General features: G+C 36.7%; 1 protein-coding gene across 3 annotated transcripts in view; it reads left to right on the top strand.

The window, feature by feature from the left end:
- LOC103032290 (glutathione hydrolase-like YwrD proenzyme) overlaps positions 1-18461 on the top strand; it is a 31841-nt gene extending 13380 nt beyond the window's left edge. For 2 of the 3 annotated variants that reach the window (XM_015601581.3, XM_022669469.2), the window contains exons 6-12: positions 1769-1921; positions 2046-2133; positions 4682-4853; positions 9513-9669; positions 11034-11204; positions 14457-14541; positions 15805-18461. In XM_015601581.3, coding sequence (XP_015457067.2) covers positions 1769-1921; positions 2046-2133; positions 4682-4853; positions 9513-9669; positions 11034-11204; positions 14457-14541; positions 15805-16046 — 1068 coding nt within the window. In that variant the 3' untranslated portion in view covers positions 16047-18461. The remainder of the gene's footprint in view (positions 1-1768; positions 1922-2045; positions 2134-4681; positions 4854-9512; positions 9670-11033; positions 11205-14456; positions 14542-15804) is intronic. The other variant, XR_007424846.1, reaches the window with a different exon arrangement.
- The last annotated feature ends 2655 nt before the right edge of the window (positions 18462-21116 follow it).

The raw sequence follows: 21116 nt of genomic DNA, 5'->3' as shown, positions 1-21116 counted from the left end.
TTGTAAATTTAATATTGAAGTCTATATTAAAGCTATAATGGAACACATGCAGAATTATTTAGGGAATAAAAAGTGTTAAACAAACCAGAATATGTTTTAACAAGGGCTGTCAACGATAAAGTGTTAATGCATGTGATTATTATTATTGCACAAATTAACTACGCCCCCAAGGTTGGTCTTAATCCAAACCAAGCTATTAAATACACTTCTTTTTAATTGAGCTAAACTGCTGATAAAACACAGCTTAATCTGATATTTTAACCAGATGATATACTGCTATGAACAAATGCTGTCTCTGCTGCTCCATACTGTTTACATGCACGGCCTGTGCAGGGTTCACTGCTCACAGCCAAGACACTCTGTTTAATATATCTATATATAGGGAAAAAAACGCATCAATTAAACAAACTCATCAACTGATCCGTACCTTAGAAACCAACTACAGGTGTGAAAACACTCTTTTATACGCAGCTAATTCAGAAATCCTTACAACCAAGCTGAGATGTTTAGAATAAAGTACAAAAAGTTTTCTCTATACAATTTATCATGCATTCTTTATTCCAATGGCTTTATCACGGCCTTAAACATACAGATATACACTAGTATTTTAATTGATCCCACTAAAATAATGCATTTTATGCATTTTACACGTCTTACATTCATTCTTTTATTTACATTTAAATATTCACTGTAAAAACTTGCATCTTTAGAAGATTAAGTGCGATTAATCGCAGTTAATCATAGAATATTGTTGGGATTATTTTTTTCAATTGACACCACTAGTTTTATACTTTATTCTTTTAAGTAAATTAGATTTTTCTAAAGTTCCACATTTATTTTTGAGTGTGCAGATCTGCAGATGAGTGTGCAGATCAGGGGATTCATATGGAGGATTTACACTTTTCTACTGTTTACTTTGTAATTTCATACGTGTCCCTTAACTGTTTTCATGTATTTAATATTAATCTATAATGTGAGAAATTAATTAAAAAACAAACACTGAATAAGAAGGTGTGTCTAAACTTTTGACAGGCCGATCTTTGGTCAAATGTTTCATTTTGTTCTGCTTTAGTTCCGGCCAAATATTTTAATTTCTCAACAAAACAATGGCAAACTGTGATTAAAAAGTTTAATAATTACCAGAGATTTTTTTTTCACACGTGAATTCAGCCTCTTTTTGAGCTGCTGCTGATGCACCATTTACGAGTAGCATCACAGTTTGCTCGGAGGAAAGCGCAGTGACTCTGTTTTGATACATCAGCTCACAGACGCAGCCTTGTGCTGATCCACATCACCCTAGAAGTGATGAGGGGAAAGAGAGAGCGCCATCTACTGTACCCACCCACAAAGAGCAAGATCAATTGTACTTTCTCGGGGCTCCGGAAGCTGATGGCAAGGTGGATGACCGGGATTCAAACAAGCGATTTCACAATCATTGTGGCAGCACTTTAGAATGCTGGACCACTCAGCACCCAGAGGATTAAATATTTAAAATGGCACATGATGTGAGGCGAAGCATTAGAGCCTTTTACATTAGTTTGTGTAAAAAAATTACACATTAAAGTTTCCATAATAATTGTGTGCCGACGGTACTGATTAAATTCTGCTGAAAGTCTTTTTTTGTTGAGTAGTATATTAATGAAATTAAGAAAATATTTTTTTACATATTGCCAAAAATATCGCTATGTCAAAATTACATTCTGGTATAACAATTGTGATGTATATATCGCCCACACCTAGTAAAACCAATGTGTGTGTGTGTGTTCAGGAGCTGGCCCTGCGGGGGAAGGCGGGGTTTTATGAGGGCAGGATTGCTGAGGCTGTGGTTGACGTGGTGAGAGAAGCTGGTGGTGTGATGAGTCTGGATGACCTGAAGAATCACGTCACGACTGAAATCACACCGATCTACACTGATTATAAAGTAGGTGAGAGAGAAAGAGAGAGACGTTCAGCCCGTTTATTACCACACATCACTGTCAGACATGCTGAACAGCAGGAACAGCTCAGTGATGCTTAATAAAGTCCTCTGTTTATTATTCCTGCAGACGGTGAGACTGTGGGAGGTCCCACCCAACACTCAGGGAATGGCAGCCCTCATTGCCCTTAATATCCTCCAGAATTTCCCCATTAAAGGTACAAAATACCTACATTATATTGCAGAGTATAGGCTTATTTTACCTTTTTATAATTAAATGTAATCACATTTTTTCGCCAAAGTTACCTTTGTTTCCTGTGGTGTAAAACAGACACTTAAAACTCATTTTTAATGACTTCTCATTTGATGCTATATATTTACATCTACAGGGGTTGAACAATGAAACTGAAACACCTATCATCATTTTAGTGTGGGAGGTTTCATGGCTAAATTGGAGCAGCCTGGTGTTCAATCTTCATTAATTGTGCATTGCACCAGTAAGAGCAGAGTGTGAAGGTTCAATTAGCAGGGTAAGAGCACAGTTCTGCTCTAAATATTGCAATGCACACAACATTATGGGAGACATACCAGAGTTCAAAAGAGGACAAATTGTTGGTGCACGTCTTGCTGCTGCATCTGTGACCAAGACAGAAAGTCTTTGTGACGCATCAAGAGCCACGGTATCCAGGGTAATGTCAGCATACCACCAAGAAGGACCAACCACATCCAACAGGATTAACTGTGGACACTGTAAGAGGAAGCTGTCTGAAAGCTCTTTACACTACCCAATTTTTAGCTTGATTTAAACCCCCATTTCTAGTTTTGGTGAGTCTGTGGAAGTTGGCTCAAGTCTGCAAACTTGTGCAGAGGAAGCTAAGAGTCGTGTTGTGTATGATGGGCTGTGACTTAATTTTTACCCTCAAAATCATGTTGGCGAGTCACGTGCGTGGTGGTGTAGGCTAATCTCTTTATTAACTAAAATCACTTGGACTAAAATATGAGATTCAGCTTTTATTTTGAGGTTTTTATATCTGGATCTGATACACAGTTCAGAAGATTCAGCACCTTCTGTCTGAACCCACCTATTTTTAATTAGCATTTAAACAGATAAACCTAAAATAGATTAACGTGAATAAGACTTAACATTAAGTTGCAAATGCTTTAATTGTAATAACTGCATCACATCTGTGACAAAATAACATCACTAAACTAAACTAAACACTAAAAACTGCATTTTTCTTCTGTGAGGCTTTTCAAGGCTGCAGGGGGTTTTGGGTCATTATCTTGCTGCATGATGCAGGACCACCCAATCAGTTTGGTTTAATCTTTCTTTTTTTTAATGCACAGACAAAATGTAGACTTCTGGGTTCTGGGTTCTCTGAGGATGAGCCTGCGGACCCCTAGAGGGTGCTTCGCGGCCCCCTGGTGGTCCGCTGCCCCCCGGTTGAGAAACCCTGATTTAGCACACCAGTGACGACTTTCTTCTTTAGGACATTCCAAATGGTTGTACTGACTATGAGCAATATTTGAACAATGATTGATTTTCAGAACCATTTGCACGTTTTTCACCCATAAACAGCCCACTGGTTTTCATGTTGGATACTACCTTTACTACAACTGCACAGTCTGCACAGTTAAAACCCAAATCTGAAGCTGAGTGAAGACATTCAGTACTATTTATTGTTTGAGCAATCAATGTATCAGGACACACCTGTGCAATAAAACACACCTGACAGTCACACGTTTCAATACTTTTGCTCATAGGAAAATAGGTGAGTTCAGACTAAAGGTGCTGAATTTTCTGAACTGTGTACCAGATCCAGATACAAAAACCTGGAAATAAAAACAGAAATATTAATCTTTTGTCTTATTCAAATGTTTTCACTCTACAGCAGAAAGAAATGGATTGAGAAATGGAGGGGACTGTTTGTCCAGTCTGTTTATAATCTGTGTCTACTTTGAAAGTCCTGCAGTGTATCCAATGCATAATCTGTAATTAGAGCAGAGTTAGAATTTCCATGTAAAATCTATTCAGTATGTTGCAGTACATTTTATTTGCACAGTAAGTTTTTGACAGAGGTGGAAAAAGTACAGAAAAAAATTAATTAAGTAAAAGTACCTTTACTTTACTAAAATTCTACAAAGTACCCATCTTAAAATCTACTCGAGTAAAAGTAAAAAAGGACTCAATTTAAAATGTACTTTGAGTAAAAGTTACATAGTTACTTTTAATTATTTGATGTAAAAAAGTCAAACAAATCAATAAATCATTTTTAAGAACAAGTGGTATAGGTTTCTATGATCCATTTCTTTTCTTTACTGTTAAGAAGTTATGGTCATATAGGTGATTATAAACTGTATTTTTTACAGTTTTACAGGTCATTGTTATTTTTTAACTTGCAGTTGCTCTGCTTTAACTGTTATTTCAATGTTATTTTAACATTTAATCAGATTGTTTAATGATAAAAATACGTAACACCACATGCTTTCACAGGTTTGATGTGGAAGTTTTGAAAGCTGACAGCTCTGTCCAGCGGGGCACATTTTGTATTGAATGAGAACGCTATTGCCTCGTTATTCCATTATTTTTTAATTCAGACAAGTAGATTACTTGTGTCAAAATGTACTTGAGTAAAAGTAAAATTACCTTTTTTAAAAACTACTTTAAAAATGACAAATTACTCATAAAATCTACTCAATTACAGTAACTTGAGTAAATGTAATTCATTACTTTCCACCTTTGGTTTTTGACATTTCTTCCCACAGATCTGGCTCACAACAGTGCGGACTACCTGCATGTCCTGGCTGAGGCGTTAAAACTGAGCATGACTGATACCATGCACTACAGCACCGACCCGGACCGAGTTACAGTGCCTGTAGAGGGGCTTCTGTCCCAGCAGTACGCACTACAGCGCAGCCAGACCATTCACATGGACAAGTAAGACTGGAATTTATTCCTTTCCCTCTCTCTCTCCCTCTCTCTCTCTATCTCTTTCTGTCACTCTCTCTCCCTCCCTCACTGTCATTCTCTGGTACCAGTGAGTGCCAGGCTCTGTACTTACTTTAGATAATATTGTTTACTCATCCCCTCCCCTCATACCGGAATAGGATGCCGAGAGAGAGAGAGAGAGAGGGAGGGAGGGAGAGAAAGAGAGGGTGTCATAATCAGCAGACTTTAGACTCTCGGTTGGCCTCAGAACATCCAAACACACATTAGCGTGGGTGTTTACACCGGGGCATGTACTCACAACTCATACACTAAATGAGTAAGAGATGATTGACAGATCAGATACGGCTCCAATTCAAATTCATTGTTTTCATTGTGATATCACAGTAGCACAGGGGAGCAGGTGCCTTAAAACTTAGATGCCACATCCTTCACATAAAAAAACACAATAAATACAAATAGAAATAAAGAAAATAGTAAATTTCACTCATAACTTTTACTGTACATACATTATTATACTGATGAATACTAGGGGTGTCACGATTCTCTAAATCCTCGATTCGATTTTATTTTATTGTCGATTTCATTTTAGGGTCACGATTGAATTTGATTAAAACAGCAATGTGCAACATAACAAAATAAATAATAAAAAATACAGGAACAGTCATGTACAAAATAATAGAACAATTAGAGCCTTAACAAACTGAACTCTATCCTACTATAACAGTTAAACATGAAAAATAAGACTTTAAGACTTTTTCGGTCTCTGAGAATGAGAAGTTTTTTTCTTTAATAAAGATATATTATTAACTTTATCTGAGAGAAAGATGCTCCTTAAGGTACCAAAACTATTAACATATTTGAGGCTAGACAAAACAACTGTTATTTTTATATTTTGAAGTTTTTCTTTAAGAAGATGAGAATGTTCACATTCTCTGGAGAAAGAGCTGCTCTTTGTCTGTGCTGCGCCATTTGCGGGAGGGATCGTCGATCCTCTTTTTGACTTCGAGGCTCGAGACCATGACATAATTTTGATTGATTTCGATAAAATATCGAAATCGTGACACCCCTAATGAAGACAGAAACTATCAGTCTGCATTTATGTATACACTGCTATTTACATATAGACATTTTGAGTTTACAAAGAGTATGGTACCTTTGTTACCATCACATTTACCATCACCCATGATTTAAAGGTAAAACTAATGTAAGTTACTCATTAGCTTTATCCATTCTAGTGTTAAAGACAATGAACAGATTGTGTACATGGATACTGCTGAACATGTTCCAGTCTGGTTGTATTCTACTGTCACTAACTAGTACTTTCTTGCATTGACTGTCACACAGTGTTGGGCACGTTACTTTGAAAAAGTAATTAGTTATAGTTGCTCGTTACTTCTCCAAAAAAGTAACTGAGTTACTAACGGAGTTACTCCACTATAAAAGTAATTAGTTACCAGTAAAAGTAACTATAGCGTTACTTTTTATTATTCGCCCATCAAAAAAAAAAAGGAAATCAATTATGCATTTACTATTATTATTAGAAAAATAACAAACGAAAATAAACCCAAAATGTAGACAAAAATATAATCTAACGAATTTCAAAAAAATAAAACGAAATTCTCCACAGAACCAAAGAAAATTACTAAAACTGAAACTAAATTAAACAAACCAAGCCACACTCAAAGGAAATATGTATATATATATATATAAAAAAACAAAATAATGGACAAAAACAACAATTTAATGCCCGTTAAAATGGTATTAATATAACAGCTTCACCAAAAGAGAATAGAGCTTAGATCGTGCCCAAAAAATCCGACCCGACCCAGCCCTAGCCCGTGCACATTCTGCCCGAGCCCGACTCAACCCGAACCATGAACTGTCATTATGAGCCCGACCCGATCCGCCCCATAAACTGTCTGTTTTCGGGCTGATTGAATGAGCGAAATATAATCAGAATTATGTTAATTAACACTGTAACATAAAAGCATAGAACTATTATTTAATTAAAATGGTTTTTAAGAACAGCTACACACAATGCTGCAAATCAAACGCGGAGGCGTTCACGTGCGCCCAGAGCTACGTGATTACATTTTTCATTTTTATTATAGTTTAATTTGATTTTGTTTTTATTTTTTCTGTTCAGTAAGTTTTTAGGGTGGGCTTGCTAGTTTTGATTAGTTTTCACACATCTCATCAGACAGATCAATCTAAGAAACGTGAGAGAGAAAGAGAGAGAGAGAAAGAGAGAGAGAGAGAGAGGGAGAGAGATTTGCGTGTTCTGGTATGAGCTACTCACAGGTAAATGTTCTCACACACTGTATCTCCTGTTTCTCTTTCATCTGCCTGGCGCTCATATTGTAATCCCATTCATAGTTCTGCAGTTTCTCAGTGTTTTTTTTTTTGTCGTATTTTGCATCTAGCGCGAGCGCTTTACACAAGAACTAACGGACCACGAGGTGCCGCGCGCTCGGCACAACAACTCCCGCTGTACAACTCCGCTGTACAACAGCGCTTATAAATAAATTAAACACGAAAATGAGGGTAGGCCTATTCTATCAGTAATTTTAGTTCGTTTTAGTTAGTTTTATAAACACAAAATACAGTTCGAGATAGTTTTGTTTTTTCCTTTTAATTACCGTTTTTAGATTCAGTTAACACAAATGTTTTTTCACTTTCAGTTTTCGTTATTTCGTTCGCTTTAGTGAACAATTATAATTGGTTACTTAGCAACATTGTAATTATCACACCAGAGCTTTATATAAAATAAAAATAGGAGCCTGATTTCGGGTCGGTCCTCAGGTCAGGTCGGGTTCGGGCAGAGAATCTGAGCTCTAAAATAGAAAGCAGCAGCACCACAAAAACCGGAGCAGCTAAAAAGAGCTTAACGTCCTTAATTCGGAACTTGGGCTGTCCACGGCGATCACTGAATTGATTAGAGCAGCAAATCGTCACAATTTTGCCTCACTTCACCACGCCAAACCACAGGCACAGCGGCCATAAACTCAAGTTCACCGGAAAGAGGAGGGGTTAACCAGGGCAAAGCGAAGTAAAAAAAAAAGTTCACAGAGCTGCTAAAGTAACGTGCAGTAACTGGGTGTCGGAAATGGTAACGGCGTTATAGTTACAGCCATAGTAATTAGTTAGATTACTCGTTACTGAAAAAAAGTACTCCCAACACTGCTGTCATAAAACTTAAACGGCTTCTCACACAGTTTGTTGTTGCATTTAATTCATTGTGTGGGGGCCTCAGGTCAGCTTGAGGCCCAGGCAATTGCTTGGTTTGCCTGTCCTGTTGCAATGGACCTGTACTGGCTGTTCAGCAGCCTGATGACCTGTTGGAAGAAGCTGGTTCAGGTGTTCATGCTTCTGTACCTCCTGTCTTTTTATAGTCGTCTCAGGCTGTGACCCAAATGGCTCCCTATTTATATTTTAAAGCACTATTGAAGTAAAAAATAATATTTCAGTAGATACAGATACATTATTTTAGTACTTAAGTACAGTAGTGAAGTAAAAATAATACTCCAGTAGATACAAATGCAGTATTTTAGTACTTAGGTTTAGTAGTGTAGTAAAAATAATATATCAGTAGATACAGATACAACATTTTAGTACTTAAGTACAGTAGTGAAGTAAAAATAATGCTCCAGTAGATACAGATACAGCATTTTAGTGCTTAAGTACAGTAGTAAAGTAAAAAATAATACTCCAGTAGATACAGATACAACATTTTAGTACTTAAGTACAGTAGTAAAGTAAAAAATAATACTCCAGTAGATACAGATACAACATTTTAGTACTTAAGTACAGTAGTAAAGTAAAAAATAATACTCCAGTAGATACAGATACAACATTTTAGTGCTTAAGTACAGTAGTAAAGTAAAAAATAATACTCCAGTAGATACAGATACAGTATTTTAGTACTTAAGTACAGTAGTGAAGTAAAAATAATACTCCAGTAGATACAGATACAGAAAAAAAAATAATAAGAGAACTAAAACATGAAGTAAAATAAATAATTAAGATTGAGTAAAACAGGTACAGGCTGTCTGAAGGTGGTTAGATATTAAAAGTTTAAAATGATTGAGTGACTCCAGTGAGCTGAGTTTTAGTGTTTCCTGTAGTGAGTTCCAGCTCGCCGGTGCACTGTAGCTAAAAGCAGATTTTCCCAGTTCAGTAAAAACTCTCGGTACCTGGCAGCTGATCCAACCACTGGAGCGAGTCTGATAATTACTGTTATTAAAATTTATCAATGAAGTGATGTATTCTGGCATATGATACAGATACAGTATTTTAGTACTTAAGTACAGTAGTGAAGTAAAAATAATACTTCAGTAGATACAGTTACAGTATTTTAGTACTTAAGTACAGCAATAAAGAAAAAATAATAACAAAAAGTTATAAAAAACGCAATATAAATGAATTGTAATAATCAAGGTTCTCCTTGTAATGTTCAGATTGAATTTCAGAATCACAGATTTCTCAATCCTGTTAACAAGCGTCAGTTCAGGGTATTAGACCGGCTAGAATTACAGTTGCTGGCAGTAATCCTTGGTGGAGATCGGCTTGTTTTCCTGCATAAGAACTTGGCGCTTGAGGATGTGAATGACCCTGACTTGTCCTCTGTTCTGTTTTCTCTCACCCCAGAGCCGGGAGTGTGTGTGAGCCTGGGATTCCCACAGGAAGTGACACGGTGTATTTCACAGTGGTGGACGGAGAGGGGAACGCCTGCTCTTTTGTCAACAGTAACTACATGGGATTAGGCACTGGTCTAGTCCCCCGTAACTGTGGCTTTTCTCTTCAAGTGGGTCTTATATTGTGTAACATATACAAACCAGTCACAATGTTAAGATCAGATCCATGATTTGTTTTTCTGCTTTGCCATTTTTCCATCTCCACTGATTATATAGGTTCACTTTGTAGTTCTATTATAATTACAGACTGTAGTTCTGTATCTGTTTCTCTGTATACTTGATTATTATCCTGCAAAAAAAATGAGAGGGGTAGTTTGAGAGGGGCACTGGGTGTAGGATATCACTAACGTAGGAAAAAAATCACCCGAATGCATTCCTCTTGAAAAAATTCTGTAATAGAAAGTGTCTGTCTATGTATGATCAGTGGAGCGAATCAAATGGATACTAAGTAAAACTGTGTTGAAAAAAGGAGGTGGTCATAATGTTCTGTAATGCTTTGTAGAGATACAGTGGAGCGGCAGATCGGGAGAATCTCTCACTATCTTTAATAAACTCCTGAAGACAGAGCTCTTCAAAGAGCACTTACTCTCCTAACACCTCTAACTAACTACCTTCTACTACCAGATCAGGAGAATCTCTCACTATCTTTAATAAACTCCTGAAGACAGAGCTCTTCAAAGAGCACTTACTCTCCTAACACCTCTAACTAACTACCTTCTACTACCAGATCAGGAGAATCTCTCACTATCTTTAATAAACTCCTGAAGACTGAGCTCTTCAAAGAGCACTTACTCTCCTAACACCTCTAACTAACTACCTTCTACTACCAGATCAGGAGAATCTCTCACTATCTTTAATAAACTCCTGAAGACTGAGCTCTTCAAAGAGCTCTTACTCTCCTAACACCTCTAACTAACTACCTTCTACTACCAGATCAGGAGAATCTCTCACTATCTTTAATAAACTCCTGAAGACAGAGCTCTTCAAAGAGCACTTACTCTCCTAACACCTCTAACTACCTTCTACTACCAGGTCAGGAGAATCTCTCACTATCTTTAATAAACTCCTGAAGACAGAGCTCTTCAAAGAGCACTTACTCTCCTAACACCTCTAACTAACTACCTTCTACTACCAGATCAGGAGAATCTCTCACTATCTTTAATAAACTCCTGAAGACAGAGCTCTTCAAAGAGCACTTACTCTCCTAACACCTCTAACTAACTACCTTCTACTACCAGATCAGGAGAATCTCTCACTCCTCTATCCAATTATTTCCCTTTGACCTCATTTGGTTGTAAAAGTGTCTGTTTTTATAGAAAGAAACATTAGTTCAGCAAAAACAACAGAGAGGGCGTTCACCCCACAGTGTGATTTATAGTTCATTGTAAAGTTCATGTTTGTCTTTCAGTTATTCAGTCTCTCTCTTTTTTTCTCTCTCTCTCTTTCTCTTTCTTTCTCTCTCTTGGCCCAGTAGAACAGAGGAGCTAACTTCTCTCTGGACCCCAGGCATGTGAATTGTTTAGGCCCAGAGAAAAGGCCCTATCACACTATAATCCCAGCCATGCTGACTGAAGCATCCTCAGGAAACCTGCTGTGTTCCTATGGGGTAATGGGAGGCTTTATGCAGCCTCAGGGCCATGTGCAGGTAAGCTGCCAAACACAGTAAACTGACAGTGTCAAAAAACCTTTACACTGTAAACCCATACGGCGTTAAACATTTTTGGGCACCTATACATTCAAATAGAAATCGTTGAGTTGAGTCTGTTGTCATTGACAACTTTTTTTCTATTGGCTTCTGGCACAACCTATTTGCATACTGGGTGTGTCCCCCAGTTTCTGGCAGACACTCATCAGTGTGTAGCCATTCCCCCTGGTCTACCCTAGGTGAACTTGTAGATCATATTTTACAGTGAACTGCTTGGTCTCTGTGTTGTAGGCTGTAAGAACAAGCATCATCATTTTCTGAGCTGCTGCAGTGACTCTGTGTTGCTGTGCTCTCAGTACTGTTCACTCTATAGATAAGTTATGTGAGTTAATGATTTTGAGAAAAGATTACTAATTACTAAGCTTGTTTTGTCCACTGCATCCCGTTAAGAGTCTATGCTAATTAAATTTAAACTTAACTTTGGTGTCATTGTTTATTTAGATATTTTAGTGGTGCCCCTTTAATTTAGAATTTCTGGCTATAAATACAACTTGTACAAAATGTAATCATTGTAATAAACTTAAATAAGTAAGATAGACTGGTAGTGCAATAGTTACTGTGTACGTTTTAGGTGGCTTGTGGTTTGTCTGTTAAACTCAAAGATGAACGTTTGTTCAGTTCCATACAGTATTATAAATTACTAAAAAGTACTAAAAGTTTCGGAAACTTTAAAGTACACTGTAAAATATTTAAAAAAACAATTGCCTGAAAAAGCGAAATAAATATAACTGTTATTTTCAAATTATGTTTACACAATATCTACTATTTAAGTGTACTAAAAACCCCTTTAACAGGCCACCATTTGGCAATTAATTAAGACTTAGAATAAGAATTATGCCAGTATATTTTATTAGCCTCTCAGTGTTTCTATGAAGGCAAGGGCAGCTTCTGATTTAATGTCGTAGAGTATTGAGTATTAAACCTGTTTCTCTTGGGTCAGACTATTTTCTATTATGCACTTTTATAGCTCACAACACTGTGGCCAGGCTGCCAAGCACCATATAAAATCCACTGAATACCTAAGCCCTGGTAGACAAGACTAAACACTGATGGAGAGTAAGTGACAGGGGGACAAGCCCATTATATGATGGGAACCAGTGATGCAAAGAACCAATAGGGAAGATGCATGGTTAATATGGTACTACAGTATGTACAGTAAGTTAAATCTACTAACTAAGATACAGCAACTAAAATATACTTCAAAGTAACTTTTACTGAATAATTCTAAATAAATCCACCAAGAATAAATGAATACAATAAATGGTATACTAAATTAACAAGGAGTTTTTATGTATATATGTATAAAGTAAATCCTTTCCCACGTTTGTTCAGTGTGGGTAAAATGTATGAATTTTGTGCATGTGGTAGATTTGATTATATTTTTTAGAACATATTGTGCACAATGATTAATAATATTTTTTAATAATTTTTTAAGCATGTTTGCTTACTTAATTATTTTATATCAATGTTACACAATTAGCTTGTTTTGTTTTTGTTTTTTTGTGTCAGTTTAGTATCTCTTATATTACAGCAGTCTGTGTTATGAATATTTCCCTTTTTAATAGATTTCTAAATATCTCTACTTCACTACAGGGACTAGTCAAGTTGTGTGTTAACTTAGTCACATTCTCAAGCTTGAGACATTCTCTTTTTCTATGAGCAGCATGAAAGGGTCAAAGGTCTGAGGCTGGAACCTGCCCTTTAATCTCAGAATCTAATCCCCACAATTAAAATAAACAGCGCACTCAGCTCTGAGTGAACATTCTTTAATATTTTCCTCTATTTTTTATTTATTTTTAATAACTTTGGTTTTAAGCTTCTGCACACTGTATACAAATTCAGAAGTGGCCAAATGTTTGTGGACACCGCATGTTATGAATAGATTCAGCTACAGTATAATACGTTGCGTTCATTGCTGATACAGATGTGCAGTTTCACACTCACAGAGCTTGTTTAGTAGAATAAAACTCACTGGAGGAGATGGCATGGGGCGGTTGGTGAGATATCCAGGTGGGATAGCCTGACTTCACTAATTCTTTAGCTGCTGAATGCAATCAAATCCTCACAGCAATGCTACAAGATATAGTAAATCTCCTCTGGACAGGATTTCCAGTAAAGATTACCTAAATTAAGAAAGCAGAGACACACTAAAAAGGTAAAGTTGACCTTTTTTAGAACATTACCCTATTGCATTTTACTATTGGTATAATTTATTTGCATAATTAGTGTGTCAGCCAACCCTCACTCAACCACCAATGTGCAGCTCAACAGGGCAATCTTCCCTCTGTATTGAGTTATTGTGTTGACTTATAGTGTTGTAGACTATAAGAGCAAGTTACTATTTACTGTATTGTAAAAACAAAGGACTGGATTAAATTACCCATGGAATAGAAAAGTTGAGCAGCAAGGACCAGTATTATGTATTAAGTCTGTTTTACGCAGAAAATAAATACCCAAGCCCTTGTTGACAAGACTACACAATTATGGTGAGTTAGTGGTGGAAGGGCACACCCATTATGCAAATATATGATGCCTGGTACCAATATAGATAAACTTATCAACACTTCTGTTTTAGGAACCTTTAAATAGTAGACATTTAGTAAACTGTAAACTTGAAAATAATAGATATATTTGAGAAATATTTAAGGAAATCAGTTTCTCCAAATTCAAATGAATAAAATTAGCGTATTAAATTTTACAGTGTAGACTGTACTGCATTAGGACCAAATTTAGATCCTGAGCCATCATAGCTGTAATGATTATTTGAATCAGTTTTGGTGCAGATCTGTAAAAATGAATCAGTTCAGATTTTTGGTCGCTGTGCAAAAAGACATCAGGTCATGTCTGCTGCATAGATCCAGACCAGAACCAGAGTTAAAGCTGGCCCTAATCTGCTGCAGTGTTCATTTGCTATGTGGGAACTTGCTCTTATGGCCTTCAGCTAAATTTAGATGTGGTGAATAAATAGAAAGCATCAGGTCCCTGATCATTTTATTTTCAGCAGAATTGGGTGTTTAATGATGAATGAGTTTGGCAATCGATGACGTAGGTCTGCTGTAAAAAGAATTAAAGGTCTACATAGAGGATAACATTTGGGCAACTGTACAAGTAGATGCATACTAACCTGATTATTAATTTATATGATGATCTTTGCTCAGATAAGATGAGATAATGTGAATATTCCCTCCTCAGGTATTGCTTAATATGCTGGAATTTGGAATGAGTCCTCAGGTTGCACTGGATGCCCCACGTGTGTTTGTGCAGTTTGACCAGGCTGGTGAGTTTAACATTTGAGGAACAGTTTTCAGCTTTTTCAGTCTGACTGACAGCGCTTATCTTGTACTAATACTCATACTCATTGGAATGGCTCAGTAGGTAAAAGTGGCCCAAATCTTAACCTTTTTTATTATATGTGACACAGATGTGCTATCTAAGTAACAATATGAACAACAAAAAAACGAATAAAATAAATATTCAATCAATGGAAAAAACAGAGGTAAACTGAAGGAAAAATGGACAACAGCAGTGAGGGAGGGGTTCAGTGGTAGTAATGTATTGAGGTAACAGATCTCATAAATGGACTAATTTCTCTGTTCAAAATACATTAGAAGTTACAAACCGCTCTGTTTTTCTTAATAAGTGGCCAAACTCGCGCTACAGCGTCAAAGGAAAATAAAATAATTATAAAGAAGGGATGCTACTTTTTATCTCCTATTTAAATGTAGCCATAGAAGTACATCTGAACTAGCCAATAAAATAGTATTTATTTTTATGAAAAATGACTCAGATTTGGAAAAGACTAAAAAATGGGAGGAGTAGTTTGGGAGGGGCACTGGGTGATGTATGGGTTTAGAGGCAGGGCAGGGGGAAGAGCTGATTGGCTGAGCTGCCGCAGCAGCAGTGTGTCTCTGATAGCAGATAAAATGGATCAGATGCAGATTGTTTGTTGGATGTCAGCAAGGAGTGATATTATTGATTGACTAATTTGCATATTATGATGTGTTTGCGTACCAAAGTACGCAAACACATCATCCTCGCCTATAGCACAGTTGAACCTGAGAAGGCGCTGCAGAGGCAGAAATTACCACAATAAAAGCAGCATTTTTACTCATTTAGTAAACAGATGCAAGTACAAAAAGTACATGTACAAAATGTTAGACAGTTGTTAATAACAAATAAGGGCCAATACTATAATTACTGTTGCCATTGTAGCATTTTTAACAAGTAACATTAACTAAATCCCCCTCCTTTACTTCTCTATCCCTTTATTTCCCTTTTACCTCCTTTAGGCCCTATCTAGAGATGTTTTTACCTTTAACTTCTATTACTTTACTCTTGTAAGTCGCTTTAGACATGTAATGTAATGTAATGTAATGTAATGTAATGTAAAAAATTCCATGTAAAATTTTTTTGTAATGGTATAACAACACATGAATACATAAATATGGGATAATAATACTCTACAGATTATACTTATGCAGTATTGTCTATGAATGTTGATGTGTAAAACACCATTTAAATGCAGCATCTCTCTCTGCAGCTCAGCAATGGCAGCTTTATTTGGAGGAGGGGATGAACCAAGAAGTGGTTGAAGATCTGAGAAGGCGTGGCCATGTGGTGAACTGGCCAATAGAAGGGCACGAGCGGGCAATGTTTGGACGCGGGCAAGTCATCAGTGTAGGAACATGGTGGGACCCAACCCGTGAAGAAACAAGAGTGCCTCAGAGGGTTCTGTGGGCTGGATCAGACCCCAGAGCTGATGGGTGTGCTGTAGGATATTAGCACAGAGAATAACCACTTAAAATCTGTAATGAGTTTGTCGAGCCACAAGGGAGCGCTCCCGAATCAACACAGAACAATATCTAATGTTCAGCACAGCATGTCTAATTGTTAAAGCTTTAAATTCCAGTTATAAGACTTTTAAACATGATCTGGCTGTATTCCAGCATCAGCTCACAGTAGCAGTAGTAGACTTGTAGAAAAATTGTAAGTATAGTTAAAAAGTATAGGTACTTTTTTGTTTTGCTTTCTAGTGATATCATTTTACTTTACAAAATGAAAGGAATATCCTGGTCTAGTGGATTTTAAGCTGATTAGCTCATCACATCACCCAATCACTGGCAAGATGGCTACAAAAATGGGAAAAAAAACTTTAAAATGTAGTGTTTTCTTAGTTAAAATGACTGAAATCATGGCACTGAGTTTTATGTTGTTTCAATGTATTATGACACTTGTCTTTATAACAAACTAAAATCCCTAGCATTTGCTCACCCATTCAAATAATAGAATTCAGGTTCTAATCACGTCCATAATCACAAGTGTTTAACAATAAATGCAGCAGCTGGTCATGCTGGTCATCCACTGGACACAGTGACAGGGTAAGAGACAGGGTAAGATCATGATTTGTTATCTATCAATACGATGGACATGTCTGGGTTTGATGGTTTCCAGAAGAACAGTACTTGTCTGATTGTATTGTGCTGAGTGTAAAGTTTGGTGGAGGGGGGATTATTAATATGGTGTGGGGTTGTTTTTCAGGCAGTTAAGATTGGCCCCTTAGTTCCATTGAAAGAAGCTCTTAATGCTTCAGCGTATCAAGAGATTTTGGACAATGTCATCCTCCTAACATTGAGGATCTCTTCCTGTTTCAGCATGATTGTGCGCACCAGTGCACTGCTTATTGAGCTCCATTGGCTACCAGTTGCTGCTCATATCAAATTCAAAGCTCTTACAATCGTCTACAAGGTGATGACAGATGACAGCTCCTTCCTACCTGCACTCACTCCTGAAGGCTTACGTTACCTCCCTGCCACTGAGCTCCTCCAATAAACACCTCTAACTAACTACCTTCTACTACCAGATCAGGAGCATCTCTCACTATCTTTAATAAACTCCTGAAGACAGAGCTCTTCAAAGAGCACTTACTCTCCTAACACCTCTAACTAACTACCTTCTACTACCAGGTCAGGAGAATCTCTCACTATCTTTAATAAACTCCTGAAGACAGAGCTCTTCAAAGAGCACTTACTCTCCAAACACCTCTAACTAACTACCTTCTACTACCAGATCAGGAGAATCTCTCACTATCTTTAATAAACTCCTGAAGACAGAGCTCTTCAAAGAGCACTTACTCTCCTAACACCTCCAAGTAACTAACTACTTTTAACCTCATTTCCTTCTCCCCCTCCTTCACTCCTCTATCCCATTATTTCACTTTGACCTCCTTTAGGCCCTGACTAAATAAGTTTTTACCTTTAACTTCTATTACTTTTGTACTTCACTTTGGACAAAAGCGTCTGCCAAATGTAATGTAAGGTAATGCACAAAGCAAGGTCTATAATAACATGGGTGAATATGGATGAAAGATATTGAGTGGCCTATAGTAGCAAATACTTTTGGTAATTTAGTCTTTGTTTCTTTAGCGAGCTTGCTATTAAAAAATACTGTTGAACCTTAAATGGTGCAGCCGTGGTATAAGGTGGTATGAGAAGGAAAGAAAAATCTGAAAAAGAAACTAGTGAATAGCTCACTCAGTAATCAGAGGTGGACGATTTTAATCCTCCCCCCCTCCTAAAGTGAGGTTGCTGAACTGTACCACTCCTATTAATCACAGCAGTCTAGCCGGGTCTCCTACTGAACACTGCTAATAGCCCTTCCAAGGGAAAGAGTGACACTTGAATATCATAGAATAAAACATTTAAAATACCTGAAAATGAGCTTTTTGCAACTAAAACAATTCAGACCATCAGCTGCCAATGAAATAATGAAATTGTTAGGATATGTTGTAATTTCAAGCATCTGTTGGAGGGCCGTTTTGAATCTGGGCCATTAGGTGGATAATCCGCTGTTAGAGTTTAGCACTTCGATTACCTGAAGACACACAGACCAATACTGTGAACAATAGCAATACTGAGTGCTGCAATATAGCGTCTCACATGCTACAGCTTAACTCAGGAGATCTCTCTCTTTCCAAGAATGTAACCAGTCACGTACCAATACAAACACTGCACTGGTCCTACATACAGCAACCTGAACAACACTTTAGTGCTGATTATTGTACATTTAATGCACAGAATAACCTTAATAAATACAATAAATTCTCACAAAATGTTATAGTTTTATAGTGATTTTTGTTTTTAAAATGCTGTTGTGCGGAAAAGATTGCACTTTTAAATAAATTGTTATCAAATCACTGTTCACATCTAGATTTTGTTTAAAGATTTATGATTATCCATTTTACTCTGATTAAAGTATGCAGCACTGTTTCTTTTTAAGCATTTCAGTAACATTTTCTATGATTGTCATCTCTATTAGACTCTATAACCACATTCATAACATATTATAATGCAATCATAAGGCATTATAAACATGGCTATAAATATTCATAAAAATGCATAACCCATTATAGCCATGTTTATAAAGCATGATAACCTGTGATCATAATACATTATAAGCTGTGCTTATAAAATATATGTTAAAATAGTGTATATATATCGTTAATAATATAGTCCCACAATGGAAGTCTGGCACTTTACTTAGAGTGCACAAAGACCTGTCATAATGCATTATAATTGACTATAACTAATATTATATTCAAGACAAGAATAATTTATCAGTGGTTAAAAATATATTTATAGCATTATTGAGGGTGTGTTTATAAGTTGGAAGCTTTTTTAGTCATGATACAGTCTGCAAGCTTGGACTGAGTTTCTTGGTATTGATGTGTAACATGTTATAAAAACAGCTATTAATGCATTATAATCACAGTTCATGATGCATAATAAACATGGCTATGATGAATTATAATTTTTTGTAAATATGTATATCCATGTTTATAATGCCTTATGAATGCATTATAATGTGTTAAGAGTATGTTTATAGAGTCTTATAGAGATGATATTCGTAGAAAGTGTTACCAGCATTTCCAGCACACATTACAACATTTCTTCCCAACTGAATCTTTTTTCAGTTTTATCTTGGTGCTATTTTAAGAATGACATTTAGACTTCCTGCTTGTGGTTGTAAACAACAGCGTCATTAAAACAGTGAGCATCTATCATTACAGATGAATGGTGGATTCATGTGAGAATATGATGAATTGTGGGGGAGTCGTAGATAATGAATGGGGCTATTGTGAAATATGAGATTTTTTTCATCTTTTTTTATTGGACTGCATGTACGAATACTTGTTCCCCATAATAAAAATACATGTTGCAATACTTTAGTGCCAGCTTTAGTGACAATAATCACACATATCCATTTATTAAATGTCAAATCAAATTATGATGAATCCACCCAGTCCTGCAATGTTTTTATATGTTTCAGATCAGGTACTGACTATACTTCATTTCAACTTGAATTTTTATTTTTATTTTTTTTATTTTTATTTTTTATTTCTAATTTTTCCCATTTTCTCCCCAATTTACACAGCCAATTACCCAACCCACTCACTAGGACTCCCCCTATCACTAGTGATGCCCCAACACACCAGGAGGGTGAAGACTAACACATGCTTCCTCTGATACATGTGAAGCCAGCCACCACTTCTTTTCGAGCTGCTGCTGATGCAGCATTGCCGAGCAGCCAGCGAGCTTGGAGGAAAGCGCAGCGACTCGGTTCTGATACATCAGCTCACAGACGCCCTCACCATAGGAGTGATGTGGGGAGAGAGCGCCATCTACCCACCCGGAGGGAAAAAAGAGGCGGAGTCTGACTTCACATGTGTCGGAGGAGGCGTGTGCTGGTCTTCACCATCCTGGTGTTGTGACATCACTAATGTAAAGCTGAGTAGTGGACTTTTTGAGTTTATATTCTGTTAGACTAGGCTCATTTTTAATGCTTTGTTGCAACAATTTGCACTCCTTTTGGTAATATTAATATATTGATATTACACATATTGAACAGCTGAGAAAAGTACATATTTTCCATTGGCTTCTGGCATAAATAAAAAAGGCCTTTCTCACCCTTCAGTGTGTAGTCTTTCCCCACCCGGCTACCTCCACCTGGGATTCAGTAATGTTTTAGGTAATGGTTCACTCAGTCACCACAGTGTTACAGGCTGTAAGAGCAAGCTACAATTTACTGCAATGCAATAACTCTGTACTGAATACATCTTTCTGTTTGCTGGTGGAAAATAGTCTGGCAGAAGTAAAAGAAGAAGTCTATTTTATTTGAGATTAGATAAAACATCACAAGCTACTCTTCACTGAATAAGTAAAGTTTAATAATGCTAAATGAAATATTGCTTATTGTTTATCTTACTTACTTTCCAAGTGTTATTTAGATACCCATTGGAAAGTAGCTCGGGTGGGAAAGACTACACACAGATGGTGAGTTAGGGGTGGGGACACGCCCTTAAAGTTTCCTGCATTACTCTTCTGAGAAGGTTTTTTTTTTTATTGGCTGCTGTTGCCTTCAGCTGTATATCTAATTATATCTGTATGCGTATCTTTCATAGTTCAGAGCAGCTGTTACATATTTCTTTAGTTTACTTCCAGAGAATTTACACTTGTGTTTATGATATTCTCACCATTAAAACATTGCTGAGTAATTCTTGTAGAACATAGAATATTAAGTATGTGAATTTGGATTAGAGGAAAATAGTGAATAAAGCACTGATTATCCTTAAATTGTGGGTTTATGAAAAAAAAAACAATAAACTTAGCTGTGATTGGCTGGTTTAATGGCTCACAGTAAGGCCTAACATAGCATAGAACTGTAATAAGCACCTTCTCACCAGTGAGCTTAGCATTAGCTTTTTTCCATTTAGTCTTGTTTCCATATTCTCCTGAATTAGCTGTAGCATTTAGCTTCAGTCGGCTTTCACTATTATTAATGATAAAGATTTTTTAT

This window comes from Astyanax mexicanus, chromosome 16 (genome assembly GCF_023375975.1).
Source record: "Astyanax mexicanus isolate ESR-SI-001 chromosome 16, AstMex3_surface, whole genome shotgun sequence".
Lineage (NCBI taxonomy): Eukaryota > Metazoa > Chordata > Actinopteri > Characiformes > Acestrorhamphidae > Astyanax > Astyanax mexicanus.
Note: the sequence above shows the minus strand (reverse complement) of the source record. Positions and strands in the feature narration are given on the sequence as shown.